This window comes from Piliocolobus tephrosceles, chromosome 4 (genome assembly GCF_002776525.5).
Source record: "Piliocolobus tephrosceles isolate RC106 chromosome 4, ASM277652v3, whole genome shotgun sequence".
Lineage (NCBI taxonomy): Eukaryota > Metazoa > Chordata > Mammalia > Primates > Cercopithecidae > Piliocolobus > Piliocolobus tephrosceles.
In genome coordinates this window covers 118520364-118539409 of record NC_045437.1, presented here as the reverse complement: position 1 = coordinate 118539409, position 19046 = coordinate 118520364, and the positions used below count along the sequence as shown (strand labels likewise).

At 42.5% G+C, this 19046-nt stretch overlaps 1 protein-coding gene across 5 annotated transcripts in view; it reads right to left on the bottom strand.

Moving 5' to 3' along the window:
• FBXW11 (F-box and WD repeat domain containing 11) overlaps positions 1-13962 on the bottom strand; it is a 141151-nt gene extending 127189 nt beyond the window's left edge. For 2 of the 5 annotated variants that reach the window (XM_023218934.2, XM_023218937.2), the window contains exon 1: positions 13748-13962. In XM_023218934.2, the coding sequence (XP_023074702.1) occupies positions 13748-13792 (45 nt within the window). In that variant the 5' untranslated portion in view covers positions 13793-13962. Of the gene's footprint in view, positions 1-4117; positions 4280-7074; positions 8771-13747 lie in introns of those variants that run through there. The other 3 variants (XM_023218935.2, XM_023218938.2, XM_023218936.3) reach the window with 3 other exon arrangements.
• Between the last annotated feature and the right edge of the window lie 5084 nt (positions 13963-19046).

Sequence of the window (19046 nt, the reverse complement as noted above, 5' to 3'; positions counted from 1 at the left end):
AGAAAAGAGAGAGAGAGAGAAGGAAGGAAGGAAGGGAGGGAGGGGGAAGGGAAGGAAGGGGGGGAAGGGAAGGGGAGGGGAGGGGGAAGGGGGAAGCGGGAAGGGGAGGGGAGGGGAGGGGAGAGGAAGAGAAAAAAGGAGAGGGTGGTAATAACACCTCTTGGTCAACATCACATATGATCTCAGGTTCTGACCTTAGCTGTAGCCCATTATTTTATGTTGGCATTCCCATACACCAATATATACATTCTTCGGTCTATATTCTGAGTAATCATATAACTGTACTAAAGTCTAGTCAGCTACCACTGCACCTAAAAATTCCCCAATATTTCTCTCTAACCCTGCCCCCTCTAATGAACTCCAGGCCAGTATTCCTACTAGATACTTCTCTTCTTAGACAATTCATCCATAGGCAACTCAAATTCGCCATAACCCAAACTGAACTCACTTTAATATAAAGACGCCACATGGAAGCAAAGAAAATTCAACTGTTTTCTCAGAGTTGCAAAGGAACACAAAATGGATTACAGCAGTGATAAAGGAACTTTAATGAAAACAAAGGGCTTCTCAGACCTATAAGTCAAGGGTGCATTCAAGCTGAATGTACTAATCTGTCTAAAAACAAATGCCTTAATCATAAAAGGATCTGGGAAGCAACAGCAAGCAGAAGAGTTCGAGAGGCTTTGCCACAGGGAAAAACCACCATCCCTAAAAGTAAGTTGAAAGAAGGTGTCTCAGTCCCAGGCCAGCAGAGACGTCTTTCTTCCCTGATGAAATCTTCTTATATAAAGAGAATACTCCAGTCATTTGGCTAGAGTCTTCAGGTCTCTCTGACTTGTTTGAAAAAATTAAACTAGTATATTAATTAGGACCTAGTAAGTACATCTGCCTAACAAAAAACAATATACTGGGCCGGGCACAGTGGCTCACGTCTGTAATCCCAGCACTATGGAAGCCCCAGGCGGGTGGATCACAAGGTCAAGAGATCGAGACCATCCTGGCCAACAATGGTAAAACCCCCTCTCTACTAAAAATACAAAAATCAGCTGGGTGTGGTGATGTGCGCCTGTAGTCCAACTACTCAGGAGGCTGAGGCAGGAGAATTGACTGAACCTGGTAGGCGGAGGTTGCAGTGAGCCACGATCGCACCATGGCACTCCAGCCTGGCGACAGCGACAGACTGTCTCGAAAAAAAAAAATAAGAATATACTAAACATCCCAACACATTTAAATCATCATAAATAAATTAAGATTTAGGTTTTACACATCAGTCTTGTAAGGTTGGTTAATGTTAGTCCAACCCTGGGATAAGGGGATGTTTGAGCATGCTCAGCAGATCAAATTTCTGTGAGTATTAAACCAAGGACTGGACCTAGGATGATGGCAGGTTATAATCTCCACATGTAACTATTTAAATGTCAATTTAATTAAAATTAAGATTAAAAATTCAGTTACTGTGAGCCACACTTCAAAACTGTGCCATATTGAACAGTGCAGACACTGAACATTTCAATCATTGCAAAAAGTTCTGTGGGACAGCACTGTACTAAAAGGTAACCTCGAACTAACCTATTCCAAGTTGCCTTAGGAAACAGCCTGACAGCCCTAGATGGCTAATGCAGAACCTGAGAGCTAGACTGTTTTCTACAGAAGGTAAAAAACATATAAAACTGTTTCCTTTCCTTTTGCAATGATTTCTTGAAATCAGAATATATAGTTTTAGTCTTTAGGACTTCCGCCCCTCTATTACTGGATGATACTCTCTAATCTACAGATAATATAGAATAGAGGTAAGAAGCACATTCTCTGAAGCCAGACTGCCGGGGTTCGTATCTTACCTTTGTCCCTTACAAGATGTGTGATCTAGAGCATGTTATTTAACCCTTTACTCTACCCTTTAGTTTCCTCACCAGTAGGGTGGAAATAATGGTACCTACCTCATGAGGTTACTACAGGTTGAGTATCCCTAATCCAAGAATACAAAATGCAAAGTGCTCCAAAATCCAAAATGTTTTGAGTGCCAACATGACACTCAAAGGAAATGCTCATTGAAACTTTTCGGATTTCAGATTTTAGATTAGGGATGCTGAATCAGTATACAGCAGATATTTGAAAATCTGAAAAAAATTCAAAATTCTCAACACTTCTGATCCCAAGCATTTTAGACAAGGGATACTCAACCTGTATAAGGATAAAATAAGTTTATAAGTATAAAATATCTAGAATCATGCCCAGTAAAGAATAAGTGCCCAGTGTTAACTATTACTTCTCCTACTAGTACCATTACCACCACCACCACCACCACCTGACTGTCCTGACCATCCTTCAGAAGACAAGGTGAAAAATGGCTCACGCCTGTAATCCCAACAGTTCAGGAGGCCGAGTCAGGCAGATTACTTGAGGCCAGGAGTTCGACACCAGCCTGGCCAACATGGCGAAACCCCACCCCTACTAAAAATACAAAAATCAGCTGGGCACGGTGGCACGCACCTGTAATCCCAGCTACTTGGGCAGCTGAGGCACTAGAATCACTTGAACCTGGGAGGCAAAGGTTGCAGTAAGCCACAATCTCACCAGACGAGAAACATTAGCAAATGTGAAAGTATTAAATTAAAACAAGGATCACGAAGTCAGAGTGTCCATCTATGATAAAAAGAAATTTTTTTAAGATGAAAGGGAGTAGGATGTTCTTCAGAAAGAATATTAAATACTGAAAAAAGTCATGTTTTCAAGAATGTTGCCTGACAATGCCTTACTTGTAAGAATGACAAACCACAGGCCAAAAGACGTCTACATAATGAGCTACTGAGCTATTTAAATAATAAATACTGAGGAGGAACTGAGAAGATACAGGTTTGAGTTCACTGGACCAAGTGATACTTCCCTGTATAAAGCACATCTTGATATTTAAATGCACTGTCTCTCCTATACTCCCTAAATTACCTTTATGTTCACTTGATGAACTGATTGAAGATCTGATTTTTCAGTAAGCAAGCATTTAATCATATTAAAAGATTAAAATACCATGCCAAACAATGACCCAGCATGTGTTCTTTGAGTGGAAACGTGTTGAAGAAAATCACACCTTGCTCTTACAGACAGGCAATTTGAAAATCTAAAGGTTGAAGTACAAACTTCAACAAGTGTAATAAGCCAGAAAGAGTGAGAACTTTGAGGACACCTAATAACAAGTTTAAAGCTTGGTTCTACCATTTACCAGCTGCACAACCTGAGAAACTGGCACTTTATGCTTATGAGCTCCATTTCACTAGCTGTAAAATGCAGGTGAAGCACTGTGCCAATGACGTACTATAAAGTGCATACAAAGGTAACTGGCATGCAGCACATGCTCTCAATAAGCAGTTGCTACAGTTAGTACACCTCCCCAAGAAGACCCTCCAAGAGACCTCAGAATAAAATCACTTTACGTGAAACTGCAAAAAATATTTTGACCGGGTATTAACTATTATATAAATCATGTAAGAATGCCTCAAAGTTACCATTTGTTTTCCATATTTTACAAGCTATTCCCTAAACAATATATGTCCCTGTTTACTGTATTTCCTATTAGACTATGAATAAAAACTATTTGGGCTTAAAATAAAAATAACTGAGTTAGGCGTGGTGGCTCATGTCTGTAATCCCAACACTTTGGGAGGCCAAGGCAGGCAAATCACTTGAGCCCAGGAGTTCAAGACCAGTCTGGGCAACATGGCGAGATCCTGTCTCTACAAAAAAGAAATTAGCTGAGCATGGTGACACATGCCTGTGGTCCCAGCTACCTGAGAGGATGAGGCAGGAAGATCGTGTGAGGCCAAGAGGTCAAGGCTGCAGTAAGCCATGTTCATGCTACTGCAGTCCAGCCTGGGCGACAGAATGTCTCAAAATAATAATAACTGCACTTCTTACAGTACAACAAAGTTTTTACCAGCAATTCAGCCACATATACCTTCACTGATCCACACCCAAACATGGTCAAACATGACACTACGCACAAACATCTAATATTTCTCCCTTTCCCTATTAATGGACAAAAGAAATCAGGAAAAATATTTTTCAAAATTTCTTTCAGCGAGTTGAGTTCCACAAAACAAAACAATACAGGGTAATTGCTTACCTGGAAAATATTTTGTACTTCAGATCCACCAATCCAGAATGAATGGGGGTTTTCCCTTTCAGACTAGTCTGAGAAAAGACAGCAGTCAAGCATCTTCCAAGATTCTTTCCGTTTACTGTATCCAGCTTTCTTCAACAAAATCCCAAACATGCACTTCGGTAACTGTTGAAAGACAGAAAGCAATCCATACACCCACCATGGCACCAGCGGCAAAGGACAGCCTCCAAGAAATGGAAGGAAGGGTCAATGGAATGGTGGATCTGAAGCACAGGAAAAAAGTTATAACCCCTGAGTCAGCTATTTGGCAGAAAATGCCTGCAGCAGCATTCCTCACCTCTGTGTTGAAAGGATACAAAACTCATAACAAATAGTGGAACATCCCTAATATTAATATTTACTCATGACTAAATAGCGTGCAACTTCCAAATGAGAGCAGCTAAAAAAACTTACCCTATCATCCATATAAATTGTCCTAGATCACTCGGCTACACTGAACTTTCTTATTCATTTTCTAAGATAGCTCCTCCACCATTATAACAGGTTTGTCATCCAAAAATAATGATATGAGAGGGCTCAAATCTCTACCATAAAGATATTTATTTACGTACCTAACAAAGAAATGTTTTGGTTTGCTACATATAAGACATCCTATCTACATATTACCCAAATCCTCTACCTAAAATATAGTGTGCTTCAAAACATATAACTTAAGAGTGAACTTCTGACTCAATAAAGGCCAGTCCCGTACAACGGCCAATCATCAGATAAACTGGGAGGAATCATAAGGAATGCTAATAAACAATTTACTAGGTGACACTATTAAATATTAAGTCCTATCCACATTATATCAACATGCTTTTTCTACCATATCAGACTGCAAATTCTAAACAAACTAAAAGGGAGAGAGAAAAGGCATTCAACAGGACAACAAAGATAAAAACAAAAAGACTGAACTTACTCGAACATAAATTTGCTACTTCCTCAATTGCTACATTACAGCCAAAATGCTCCTACAGTAATTATAGTAATACCTACCTTATTGAAGAGCCACTAATTGGCCAAGTCCTTCACATTAATTACCCATATTTAATTCTCAAAAAAGATGAGCAGAAAGAAGTAACCTGTCCAAAGTCTCACATCTACTAGGTAGTAGAGCCCATGACCTTTTCATGGAGCACTATGGACTCCACAGTTCAAGGGTCAGAAAGCCCACGATTTCTGAGAGAGGAGAAGAAATCAAGCTTTACTCTCAAAGGTCCTAAATTAATTAACATGAAAATGGAGTACTATGAAAATACAGAAGAGTAAATATTTCAGCCTAGATTAATCAGTTGGGCCATCCTGAACGGGTTAACTCCCTAGATCTTGCCACTTAAAAAAGCATTTAATTAACAAAAAGCCATGCAATTCTAAGGCCCATGATATTTTTTTTTTCTTTTCTTTTCTTTTCTCTTTTTTAAGTAGAGACAGGGTTTCACCATGTTGCCCAGGCTGGCCTCAAACTCCTTAGCTCAAGCGATCTGCCTACCTTGGCCTCCCAAAGGGCTGGGATTACAGGTGTGAGCCCCCATGCCCAGCCTAAAACCTACAACATTAATGCTAAAACAAAACACATTATAGGCTGGGCTGGGTGGTTCACACCTATAGTCCCAACACTTTGGGAGGCCAAGGCAGGCAGATCACTTGAGGTCAGGAGTTTGAGGCCATTCTGACCTACATGGTGAAACCCTGCCTCTACTAAAAATACAAAAATTAGCTGGGCCTGGTGGCACATGCCTACAATCCCAGCTACTTGGGAGGCTGAGGAAGGAGAATCACTTGAACTGGGGAGACAGAGGTTGCAGTGAGCCAAGATCGTGCCACTGTACTCCAGCCTGGGCTACCAAGCAAGATTCCATCTCAAAAAAAAAAAAAAAAAAGATTGTGGCAAGACACACTAAAATGGTACTCAAGTAGTGTTTGTGTTTAGCAGCAAAGATTGTAACTGTGACAAAGAATCTCAAATCCAGCTGAACCCAAGTAATTTTTAAAGTCTAAGATGTGTTGACAGTCCACAGGCAATGACTCTTAAAGATGTTCTGATTGTTCATATTGTAGGTAAAGCAATTAAAGTGACTGAAATGCTGGTCTATGATTAACCTCACCATAACAATCAGATGAAAATACCTTAAGACTCACAACTTTAAGGAGATCACAAAAGTAAAATCCCAAGCAAATAATGAGGTCTCAAGTTTTTCCCATTAAGTGGTATTACTCTTAAGCCTAAGAATAAACTGGAAACCCAATTTTGACAAAAGTAGCTAGTGAACTATAGCCAGTAGCTAACTGCTAAAACAGTATACTATGCTTTTCAAGGTACAACTATCCAAAATGCAAAACAAGTTATAGCAAAACACAACCACAGCAATTTGACTAACAGACTCATTTCTGGACCTCTTGAATCCTCAGGCTTTTCTCCTGTACTAGTGAGTTAATTTTTCTCCCTTCCCTTAAAAAAAAAATATATATATATATATATATATTTATTTATTTATATATATATTCTTTATATATATTTTATATATATATATATTTATTTATATATATTCTTTATATATATATTTTATATATATATATATATTTCTTCAATGCCTAATTGCTGGCAGGCCTTATGCTAGTAATACAAAGATTAACAGATGCCAAGTGAGGAGTGTCAGGACTGAGTTCTTCCTGCCCCTCTGCCCCCTTTCTTTTTGAATCTATCATGTGGTCATTTCAGAGAGCCAAAATATATTTCATTGTTAGTTACCAAAACCGGTTCAATGTTCTCAAGTTAACTCCTAAAAATATAAACATTAAAAATTACTCAAGTTCCTTTTCCACAATAGTAGAACCTCAGTCTTTCTTTTTCTTCTGTGGATCAGAGGTTTTTTATTACACAATAGTTTCCCACATTCAATATACTTATATTTACATACCTCTCTATCACAAGCCAAAGAGCCAAAGCTTTTTTTTTTTTTTCATTTTTCATGTTAATGTCTCAGTGTTTCTACTTCACAGCTTTCCATTTTGTGAAGATCTTCATTGTTGACTCAACCTGAGAGGGAATTTCCTAAAAATGCTTCCTGCTGACATCACAGAACTCTTCCATCTTTTAGTTTCATTAAAACAGTAAGAACCAGGTTAGAGACACCCTACTGGATTGTCAGGTCTTCCTGGTCTGTCTCTCATTTGCCTACAAAGACAAACTTCCTCTTAAGCAATTGTGATCAGCAGAAACTAACCAAGGGTAAGGAGCACATTCTTAACCAACAAGTTTCTTCCCCCATTTGTCAACTAATTCAATGAACAATACAACTCATAAGGAAATCTTGTATGAATTCTCACTGCTTATTCTGTTAAGGTCAAAACCATCAGCTTTGATGATGATAAGAATAAGAATTCAAAAATCACAATTTGTCATTCTAAACTAAACCGATCAAACATAAATCCCAATGCTCAATGTCAACATAAACTAATCACCAGTCTCTTTCTGTCAGGATACCAGGTATAAAAATAGGACTGGTGGGGTTCTCTCTGTAGTTACAGCATAGACCTAATTACGCCAAATTGGTAGTCATTGTAATAGTATCTCCCAGATTTTTCAAGACAGTATTGACTCTGTATGATTTCATTGTTTCTCCCAAAGATGGCTCATTAAATGTATGGCTAAAAGCAACTAAATATTAGTCTTCTGTAAAGCCTCACAAATAAATACATGCGCAACTCAGGAGAAAAAAATAAAAACCTTTTCCACACCATCTGTCTTGACTTTGCTTTAAGGTCCCTGTACTTCTGGGGGAAGTTAGTATGGTCAGCATTTGAAGAAAAGCAAGCCTCTGCAAAGTCCTTTCACACACCTCTCTCATATAATCCTCCCAACAACTCAGACCAATACCTAAGTTTTCTTATTTTTACATATAATAAAATCATGCAGAAAGGTTACCTTTCTTTAGGTCACACAGCTAGCAAGTGACAGAGCTAGGATACAAACTCAGGTGTTGCACTTCAAAGCCCATGCCCTTTCTGCTAAATCACGCTCTTCTAAGGTCATGGAGCCCTTGGAGCTGATCAACTATTTGGCAAACCTGCACCTACTGATGCAAAAAGTATTCAGTTTCCTCAATTCTTTGCTAACAACCACTCTCTGAGTTCTATGTAAATCAATCTGTATGTGTGGAAAGTCTGTAAATAAAGGTTACTGTGTCTATGGACGTCCTATGAACCACACACCACCCACCTCTTCTCCCTCCCCATCTTTTCTCTATTCATCTCTACCTTTGTCTTAAGATATTCAAAAGGAAATCTTAAAAGGTTTCACTGCACGAAAAAAAGAAAATCTAACATTAATTTAAATCCACATTGAGCACCCATGTGCTGAGCCCTGTGAAGGGGTAACAGGGCAATCAAACACAGCCTCTAGAAGAAGAGTTTAGGCGCAACCACAAGTTTTTATAATATAGAGGATGACATAAGTCCCATAAAACTTAGGAACTGATTATTGTGTGGATTAGTAATGTGGGTGAAAATGCTTAGAAAAGAGGATAGTTAAGACACAGGCAAAAGGCATTAATGTCTGAAAATGATCACCAGGAAAATTCAACCCAACATTTCCTGAAGGCCTACCACAAAGAAGACGCCGTGTGGTATGAAGGAACGGTGTGTCACAGGAAGATAAATACGGCCCCAGCCCTTCCCATGAGGAGTTTATCATTCAACAGAGGACACGAACAGGTAACTATAATACAACCGCCTGAAATATGTTAAGTGCTACAGGATAAATACAAAGTACCAGAATTCATTCATTTCATTTAACAATGAGTGTCATATAGGCAGTGCTATATAGACATAAAAACAAGATGGTATCTGCTACCATAATATAAACTGACATCAAAACAGGTGGCACCTATTGTGTTTTATTGGGGGTGGACAGGACTTCATCAGCATAAGTGAAAGAAAAGATTGCTGAGATGTAACCTGAGCCAATTTGGCCAGAGAACCACCTATTAGATCCTTTTGATAAACATCAGTAGCCTTCAATAAATGGGCTTAGGTCCATTTCTATTGATGCTGACAAAGGAAACGTGTGAGCAGAATTTGGAAGACCATGGTCCTCCATGCGTTGGCTAGAATATACAGCAAGCAAGGAAAGTAGGCAGAAAAGCCATAAAGGAGAAGGGAATAGAAAGGAAGATTGGAATTGGAATCACTAGGACTTGAAATGCTTTCTTTTCTATGAAGAACAAATATCACAAGGTGGAATCCAGGATCCCACAGATCTTACAAGGCAGATAATTTTGTTTCTAGAATTCATAGGCTCAAACAACACTAGTAAAAGGCATATATGTGCTGTTTTGTGAATCTATGTAATGGCCAAGTGATTCTCCTGGGCTAGCTCTCTGTTTGCAGGAGACAGACTATAGCAGTCAAGAGCCCAGAATGCCAAGATTTGTGTGCAGGAACATGTTTATCCATGTCAAATCTGAAAGGATATCTAACCTACTGCAAAATCAGGGGTAAAAATTGATATATTTGGGCCACAGCCTCTTTAGGCAGTTCAATGAGGTCCATATATTTTATATAAATTTGTGTGTGTGTGTGGTTTATTCATTTGGACCCTATTGAAACCTGTGTCCACTGAGTGTGCATTCAGTAAGTCAGCACCTCTAGTGGTGTGCTACATGAGGAGAGGGATGGTGACAAAGTAATATCCAGTTTCTTGATGAAGTCACTAAACAACCCCACTCACCCCCTTAGAAAGTCAATGACAGGAAGAAAAAAAATGATCCAAAAAGAAAACAAGACATTTCCAGCAATCTCGTTTATTTATTTATTTATTTATTTTTATTTTTGTTTTTTGAGAGCGTCTTGCTCTGTTACCCAGGCTGGAGTGCAGTGGCACAATCACAGCTCACTGCAACCTCAAACTCCTTGGCTCAAGAGATCCTCCCCACCTCAGGCTCCTGAGTAGTAGGGACTATAGGAGTGCACCACTATGCCTGGCTAATTTTTTTTATTTTTTGTAGAGACAGGGTCTTGCTATGTTGCCTAGGCTGGTCTCAAACTTCTGGGCTCAAGCAATCCTCCCACCTCCTAAAGTGCTGGGATTGCAGGCATGAGCCACTGCACCTGCCCACACCTTCTTAATAAGGATCAGTCTATTTTAACCTATATTACTTCATTCAACAAGTAATACAGCCACTTAAGAGATAAGACAGAAAGGAAATGACTCACTTAAGGTCACTTAGCAAAAAGGGAAGTAATTTACCAATTAATTATAAACCGTCTATTAATTGTGTAAAGGGAAGAGGGGATTCACTCACACCTGTAGAGGAGACAGGCTCGCCTTTCCTAAAGTGATAGCACCAATTTCTGCTGTTTTCTTACAGGGTAATCTAATCATCTTTCTCTTCCAATCAGAAGCTCTTGTGAGTGCTTTCTAGTGATAAGTGACTGAAAATCAAGTCATATTCCTAACTCAAGGGCTGTTAAATACCATGTGATACATATTGTACAGTTCTCATTCTTCCCAATGAAGTCCACGAACATAGCCTGATAAACTTTACATATTTTCAAAATGAATGACTAATTTTCTACCTCATTCATAAGGCGTATTTTACCAAACTCAGAAGTCTGGAAAAACAGGCCCACTAACAGGTATAGCACCGGGCCAATATAAGGCCCTAACAGTCATCTGGTGGTTAAATTATTTACCATTAGTAACTGTAAATTCTGGGTCTAAATTAAGAGTTTATAGATTTAAATAATGCTAAAATCTGAATCCTATAGAGCGGGTCAGTAGGAGAAGCACCCTTTGTGGACCCAGGCCTCAGGCAGGGATAGGAGTCAAAGTGGGGGGTTATATTTTAGAAATTTAATTATTCTGCTATTACCAGCTTTATTTCCTAATATACTTATCAAAAATGCAAGGAAAAACAAAAGAATCAATATTAAGGAAAGTAGAGGGATGAAGATTAGAAAAGGGACATAACCAAGAAGTCTGTTTCCTCTTTTTAATACAGCACACTTTGGAATAGCAAATGAAAGTTATCTTGTTAAGCATTAAGTGCCAAACTGGTACAAGCAGCACAATCACAAATATTTGAGTACTGAAGCTGACTCATAAAAATCCAAAAATATTTCATGCTTTAGGCTTTCAAAACACCATCAGTTTAACCCCTTTTCTTCCATCAATCGGATTATCTTGAAACCAACATAAAAAAATATTTTTAACCCAGTTCTGGAAACTGTAATTTAAACGCAGTGAAAACAGAAAGCCACATGCAATTAGATTCTAAGGCATTATCATTCCTACATTTGATTCTGGATTTACTCAATCAGTTGTTAAGCACCTGTGCTATTTTACTAAAATAAATACATATATTTAATTTACGATAAGGGTTGTCTAAGAGTCTTAACTGGTATCCCTTTCAGGAAATATCAAAATCCTTAAATAAAAGGCCATTTTAAAATTAATCGTAATATAATTGAACTGTTTGTTAAATTTTCTAAGAATTCCAGTTTAAATCCCAGTTTACAATGTCCTTAACAGGCTGAAATCTCTTTTCAGATCAAATCTAAGTGCTATCATGTAAAATCAAAACTTTTTAAGTTATAAGCATAGGAAGCCAGTGAATTTAGGCCAAAGGTTTTTTTGTTTTCTTGGGTTTTTGTTTGTTTGTTTGTTTTTTACCATACACTGACTTGGGTTACAATGTATTTCTTATAATTCTTTTGAAAACAAATACATTTTCGTTATTTTTAAAAGGAATAGAAATGGAAGGAGCTGGGAACAGCCAATTTCAAAGAGTCACCAAATTACAATTTTTCGATATGAAGTACTTCTGTTGTAAGTACATGCATTGTGTGTACATTTTTAAGAATATGTAATATACTTAGTCGATTTAAGATATTTACCAAAATAACCCACTACAAAAGTTACAGAATACCAAACACTTGACTACAAGTATGATAAATTATGCTGAAAAGGAAAAATCACTCAGCATGTGACATTATCCCTTTGAAAACAACCCCACGTGCACACACACGCACGCAAAAATCAAAAACTATCAGTTTCTCTTTTTTCCTCCTAGTTTTCAAGAATGCTAGAGAACTCAAGTTCTGTGAATTACGCAAAGGACAGCAAACATTAAACTGCCTCCATATTTATGCTACCATATTTCCATTTTTAAAGCAAGCATCTCAACTCCCCAGACACCATCATCCACAGAAACCATGCAGCTATCCAACAGACTTTCAGTGTCACCATTTATTATTTATAGCGTTAAATGGGGGAAGTGGCTCTGATGTCACCAACCCTACCCAGTGGAATCACTGACTCAATAAACATTTTCACATTGAAGAAAATCTGGCTAGGAAAACATTTTGCTGGGTTAAGTAGATTCTTCCACCTCTCTCCTCTCAACCCTGGGGAAGAAGTTGTTACCGTGTTAGGAGAGATACAAAGAAACTGTCAAGGCTTCCACAGGAAGAAATCCTGGACATGTCCATTTGCTGATGGAGACTTCCTCTTCCCAACTCTCCAGAGCCCAGTTTGATTTCCCTAATGCTCACATTGGCAGGTAATATCTGCCATATTTTATTTCTTCCACCAAATCATCCACCAATTAGCAAATTCTTCACTTCTAGCCACTCTCTCACGATCCTGTTCCTAAAAACCCCTTCTGGCTTCAAATTCTAAAGCTTCGGAGGAGGGTGGAGGGTGTCCACGGACCGGGGAGTCTGGCCCGACTGCCAGTGGTTTCTAACAGAAGAGTGGTGGCTTCCCCCGGGGGCCAAGGATTCCCCTTTTTTTCTTTCTGAGAAGAAAGAACTCGCGGCAGTGATGAGGATGGCTCCCTCCCCACTCATCCCCAATTTCCCAAAGCAGCTCCGGAAAACGTGAAGTTACGGCTTCTCTTTCCTGGGGGATGGAATCCAGAGTACCTGGGGCCTTGCTATGCAAACATCCCTCTCCGCCGGGTAGGAAACCCTTTGTCCGAGAAGTCGGACACCACAAGGGCCCGGGAAAGAGGCCTCCTTATCCGCCACAGCTTCAAACCCGAAAGCTCCCTGCCCCCAGCTCTGTAGGGCCTATCCTGGCATCCACACAGACCTAGGCTGGGGAGTGGGTGCTGAGACCCCTCCTAGGACGCGGAGGCCCAGGCGGCCCTGACCCATCTCCTCTGTACTCCTTCCCACCACCTCACTCGGCCTGAGCGGGGCTTGCAAGCGCGGTGCGGGCCTGGGCCGAAACAGAGGAAAGAAAAAAAAAATCCCTTTCTAAAAGAAGGAGAATGGGGTGCTAGAGCGAGTGCGACCTAGGTCTACAGCATAAACGAGCGAGGGTCGTCCGAAAGCTGGGACCGGAGACGGGACAGGGGGTGGGGGAGAAACGAGGGGCATAGAGGGGGCCGGGCCAGGACCGGCCGGAGATGTCGAGGGATCAGAGGAGCCCGCGCCGGGTCCAAGGCCAGGGAAGACTGGGGGCCCGGGTCTGGGCCGAGGCTTCTGGGAAGGGCCAGAGCCGGCCTCGCACCGGACGTTGAGGTGGGCAGGCCCGCCCGGGGCCGGACGGACGGAAGCACAGACGGTCCAGCGGGCCGCACTCACCATGAGCTCGATGGTCTTGTCCTCAATCACCGAGTCGGGCTCCATGGCGGCCCCGGCGGCCCCGCCTCGCTCTCCCCGCGCAGCAGCGAACGGCCCGGGCGGAGGAGGCGACGGCGGAGGCGGCAGAGGCGGAGGCGGCTATCGCACCCACTCTAGCTGCCAGCCCGCCCGGGCCGCCGGCAGCTCCGCCCTCCCCCTCTGCGAACGCAGTACGCAGAGCGGGGACTACACCTCCCAGCAGGCGCCGCGGCCCGCAGAGCGTTGTGGGACCGAGCCTCTAACACTGGGCTGCTGGCTCTTGGCAGCCCGAAGCTGAACTCCGAGCTGACAGTAGCACTGGACTGTGGACGTAGGACTTGCACAACTGAAGAGTTAAGAGCTTGCTCATGGTAGGGCCTCGAGAGCGCCACGACTACGTGTCCCAGAAAGCCGTGCGCCCGGATTCTCTTTCCGGCTAGCTTCTCCTGACTTCCTGGCAGCCCAAGGGTGCTCAGACCGGGACGGAAACTCTGAGGCAGCTCCTCACTTGTCGGAGATCCTGCTTGTGCGACCCATTTCCGCACATGCGCGGTCCCTGCCGCAGTGCCCACTCGACGCCTAGGTAGCTGCGCTTCCCGTCCGCCAGTGTCTGGTGGTAGGGGGCAGATGGTGGAGACAGGTGGGTTCTAGGGGCGTTAGGAAGGTGTATAGGCCTGGGGCTCAGGTGTGAAGGGACCAGCGAGTGAGAGAAACTCTTCCCGGGGAAGAGGCTCTGACAGGATGGGCCTCCCAGGAGTGAGGGTTTCGAGATTTCTTCGGGAAAATGGGGGTTTGGGGAAATGTGCTGTGGTGCTGTCTGTATGTCACACGATCTACGAGGAGCTAAGAGATTAAAGGGAACCTGCGTGTATCAAGCCCCTTATTCATTCTTTCAGAAAATGATTATTTTTTAAGCATCCAGCTTCTGCTGCGTACCGTTCTAGGCACTGAGAAACAGCTCTCAACATGAGAGACAGTGCCCCTGTTCTCATGGAGCTTAATTCTGGTAGAGGGACGACAGACATTAACCGAAAGAGTGGCTAAGAAGGAACACACAAGCGGAGACTGCTTCTAGTGAACTCAGCCTCTAACTGTGTGTAACTTAGGTCTGTCAGTGCCCTCTAACCAAATCCCACCAGGAACACAAGGATCGTTGAACAAACTGGGTTTATTACTAGTTGCAGTGACTGAGAACACACATTGAGGAAAGATGGGGCTCTCAGTAAGAGTTGTTAGTGATTTGGGAGAGGTTTAAGGAAGTGAGAGCTTCATTGGATTAGATACTGTCAGGAAGAGAGGGTCGTTCCATGATTGAGCCTCTCAGTTCATCTTATCTAGAGGAAGGGAATTCTAGATTGAGGTAAAAGCTTGTACAGGTAAAGAAACAGCACCCTGGCGGGGCGCGGTGGCTCACGCCTGTAGTCCCAGCACTTTGGTAGACCGAGGCAGGCGAATTGCTTGAGCCCAGGAGTTCCAGACCAGCCTGGGCAACATGGTGAAACTCGTCACTACAAAAAATACAAAAATGAACCGGGCCTAGTGGTGCCCGCCTGCCATCTCAGTTACTTGGGAGGCTGAGGTGGGAGTATCGCTTGAGCCCAAGAAGTGGAGGTTTCAGTGAATGGAGATCGCACCACTCCACTGTACCCTGAGTGATAGAGCCAGACCTTGTCTCAAAAACGGGAAAAAAAAAATGCAGCAGCAACTCCCTCATATTAGCCAAGTGGGGATGTTGAGTCATTTTTTGTGGTTTGGACAATCATCAGGTTTTATCTTTTTATCTGTGTTTAGACCTGATTACAGAGTGGTCTTGTATTTGTCTAGATCTATCATGGTCACAGAGTGACCTCGTCTGATGTTGATGTTCTTTGGAATTGTTTTTGTTCTACAGGAAAACACAAAGCCAAGCTATAAGGGCCAGGCTATGGTCTAGTAACATCATGGCGTGTCTGATTGTACCAGGCCAGCTTCCAGATATCAAAGGCTGCTTTTCACTTTCTCAAATTGTTTTTGCATTCTCTGCACCTATAAAGTGAAAGGGGCCAGATGACCTAGAAATCTTCCCATTACCAAGGACCAAGCTACAGTAATTTGCATGCATTCAGGACACAGTATAAGTTCCCTGCAGGTAGACTTTGAAGTTTCATAGTCCTTACCTGGTGCTTTTCACCAAGGGAATTGAAAGAAAAGCAATAGGAAGAGCACAGAATTGGAAAGTTCTTGCCACTGTCATGCTATCTGAATTTCACCAGGTCCCTTCCACTATGGCCCTTAGGACATTCATTAGTAGAACAAAGGAGTTAGATATGACCTCTGTTTCAGTTACCTATTGCAACACAACAAACCGCTCAAGACTTAGTAGCTTAGAATAACAATGGTTTATTATGATTTTACAATTGTGTGGGCTAACCCGGCCCGGGCCCACGTGGTATTAGCTGAGGTTACAAATTGGGCTGCAATCAGCTGGGATCTCATTCAAAATGACTTCATCCTCTAGGGCCTCTCCACCATGTGGCTTTTTATCAGTCAAACGTCTGCATAGTGACTTGAGAAAGGACAAGCCCCCGTGAACAAATGCTTATCAAACCTCTGGTTGCACCACACTTGGTAATGTCCCACTGACCAAAACTAGTAGTGTGGCCAAACCCATAGTTAGTGTAGGAAGGGATTGTACAGGGGTATAAAAACAGGCATGGGGTAGGAGTCGCACCTGGATGTGACTCCTCACATACATATGTTTATCCTACACCATCTCTTTTACTGTTTTAAAAAATTGATAGTTTCAGGTTTTAAAAATCTGAATTTCCAGCTTTTCTTGAAAAAATAGAATATCTGACAATTAGATCTACATGGCAACAATATGCAGGGGTTAAAATAGCAACTACCTTTATTTAACCATATATTCTATGGTTTTTCACAGTTGCCATCACTCCTTTTTGTCTTATATGTGCATGCTTCACTCATTTAAGTTGCATCCCTAACCTGTATAGGTATTTGAGTTTGCATCCCCTGGCATTGGAACTGTCGTGGAGATAAATCAAGGTTTCTGTCCTTTTATTAAAATCATATCCCTGGGAGCATGGAGAGGGGCTGCCATCTCTGTGGCTGCACCATGATCTACCAAAAAAAAAAAAGAAAAGAAAATTGTGTCCTGCCTTAAAAGGAAAAAAGTACTAATATTATTAGGTCAAATTCCAGGAGCTCAGTGGGGTTAAAAACTCATACATAGGAATTAGCCAAGTATAGTGGCTCACACTTGTGGCTCCAACTACTTGGGAGGCTGAGGTGGGAGGATCACTTGAGTCTGAGAGGTTAAGGGTGCAGTGAGCCATGATTGCACCACTGTATTCCAGCCTGGGTGACAGAATGACCAGCTTGGGTACCAGACCAGCTTCCGTGACAAAACAAGACCCTGTCTCAAAACAACAACAATTTAAAAAAAAAAAAAAACCCCCCACTGTGTATATGGTAAAAAGAAGTCCTATCCAAGCTATATAAGAGCCTAGCCCAGCGAAGGCTTTATCACCTTGCTCTCACCTCTTCTCAAAGAACTCAGGTGCTCTTATTGCTTCAGGCTTGATGGCAGCTGTTGATTAGATTTGGTCGTAGACAAAGGCAGAACACCTTGAGGCATATTTCCCACAGTGTTTCAGATAGCTCTTGGCTGAGATTTGCAAGACATGATCATAACAAAGTGATTCCCCTGAGGTCCCATTCAGAACCCAGAGTTGCTTAGATTGTAGAAAGGCACAATGGTGCATAACATAAACTGTATACAATGTAACACTCCTGCTGGGGTCTCAGGACAGCACTCTGTAATCAAATACATTCTTCTGCAGCAGAACATGTATGTGCCTGTCATCAATTTATAACCTCATAGCTCCAAATCTACCCTTCTTTTCCATGCTTGGAGATACTGGAGCAGGATCCTGTAAATATTTCTCTGGCAGCTGGCACTGTGTTTAACTCTGTCAGTAGAGAGCACTAGAGGAACACAGCAGAATGAAGGGCTTCTCATCCTGGTTCCAGTGTACTTTCTTTTCCTTCTTGCTCTGTGGCACATGACAGCAAATGGCTTATAGAACCATCCCTTCCTCCCCACACACAAAGGGGGCTGGGACATTCAGAGGGTGGTGGCTTCCCAGTGAGTTTAGTGGTACCTCAGTAGGCAATTTCCTGCTTGCCAGCCTCGACCTGTAACTTTTTTTTTTTTTCTTCTGGGGGGAAATATAGGGGTTTAAACCCTTTCCCCCAGACTGCAGTACAGTGGTCGTGACCTTGGCTCACTGCAACCTCTGCCTCCTGGGTTCAAGCAATTCTCCTATTCTCCTGCCTCAGCCTCCTGAGTAGCTGGGATTACAGGCACGCGCCACCAGGCCTGGCTAATTTTTTGTATCTTTAGTAGAGACAGGGTTTCACCATGTTGGCCAGGCTGGTTTTGAACTCCTGACCTCGTGATCCACCTGCCTTGGACTCCCAAAGTGCTGGGAATACAGGTGTGAGCCACTGCACCCGGGCTTTTTTTTGTTTTTCTGAGACAGAGTCTTACTCTGTTGCTCAGGCTGGAGTGCAGTGGCACAATCTCGGCTCACTGCAATCTCCGCCTCCCAGGTTCAAGAGATTCTCCTGCCTCAGCCTCCTGCAAGTAGCTGGGATTACAGGTGCATGCCACCACACCCAGCTAATTTGGGGGGTTGTTTGTTTGTTGAGACGGAGTTTTGCCCTTGTCGCCCAGGCTGGAGTGCAGTGGCGCAATCTCGGCTCACTGCAACCTCCGCCTCCTGGGTTCAAGCGATTTACCTGCCTCAGCCTCCCAAGAAGCTGGGATTACAGGCATCCTCAACCACACCTGGGTAATTTTTTGTATTTTTAGTAGAGACAGGGTTTCACCATGTTGGTCAGGCTGGTCTTGAACTCCTGACCTCAGGTGATCCACCCTCCTTGGCCTCCCAAAGTGCTGGGATTACAGGCGTGAGCCACCTTGCTGGGTTGCGACCTGCTGTAACTTTTTTTTTTTTTCGAGATGGAGTCTTGCTCTGTCACCCAGGCTGGAGTGCAATAGTGCGATCTCAGCTCACCACAACCTCTGCCTCCTGCGTTCAAGCCGGTCTCCTGCCTCAGCCTCCCAAGTAGCTGGGATTACAGGTGCATACAACCACGCCCAGCTAATTTTTGTATTTTGAGTAGAGACGGGGTTTACACCATGTTGGCCAGGCTGGTCTTGAACTGTTGACCTTGTGATCCACCCACCTCAGTCCCCCAAAGTGCTGGGATTACAGGT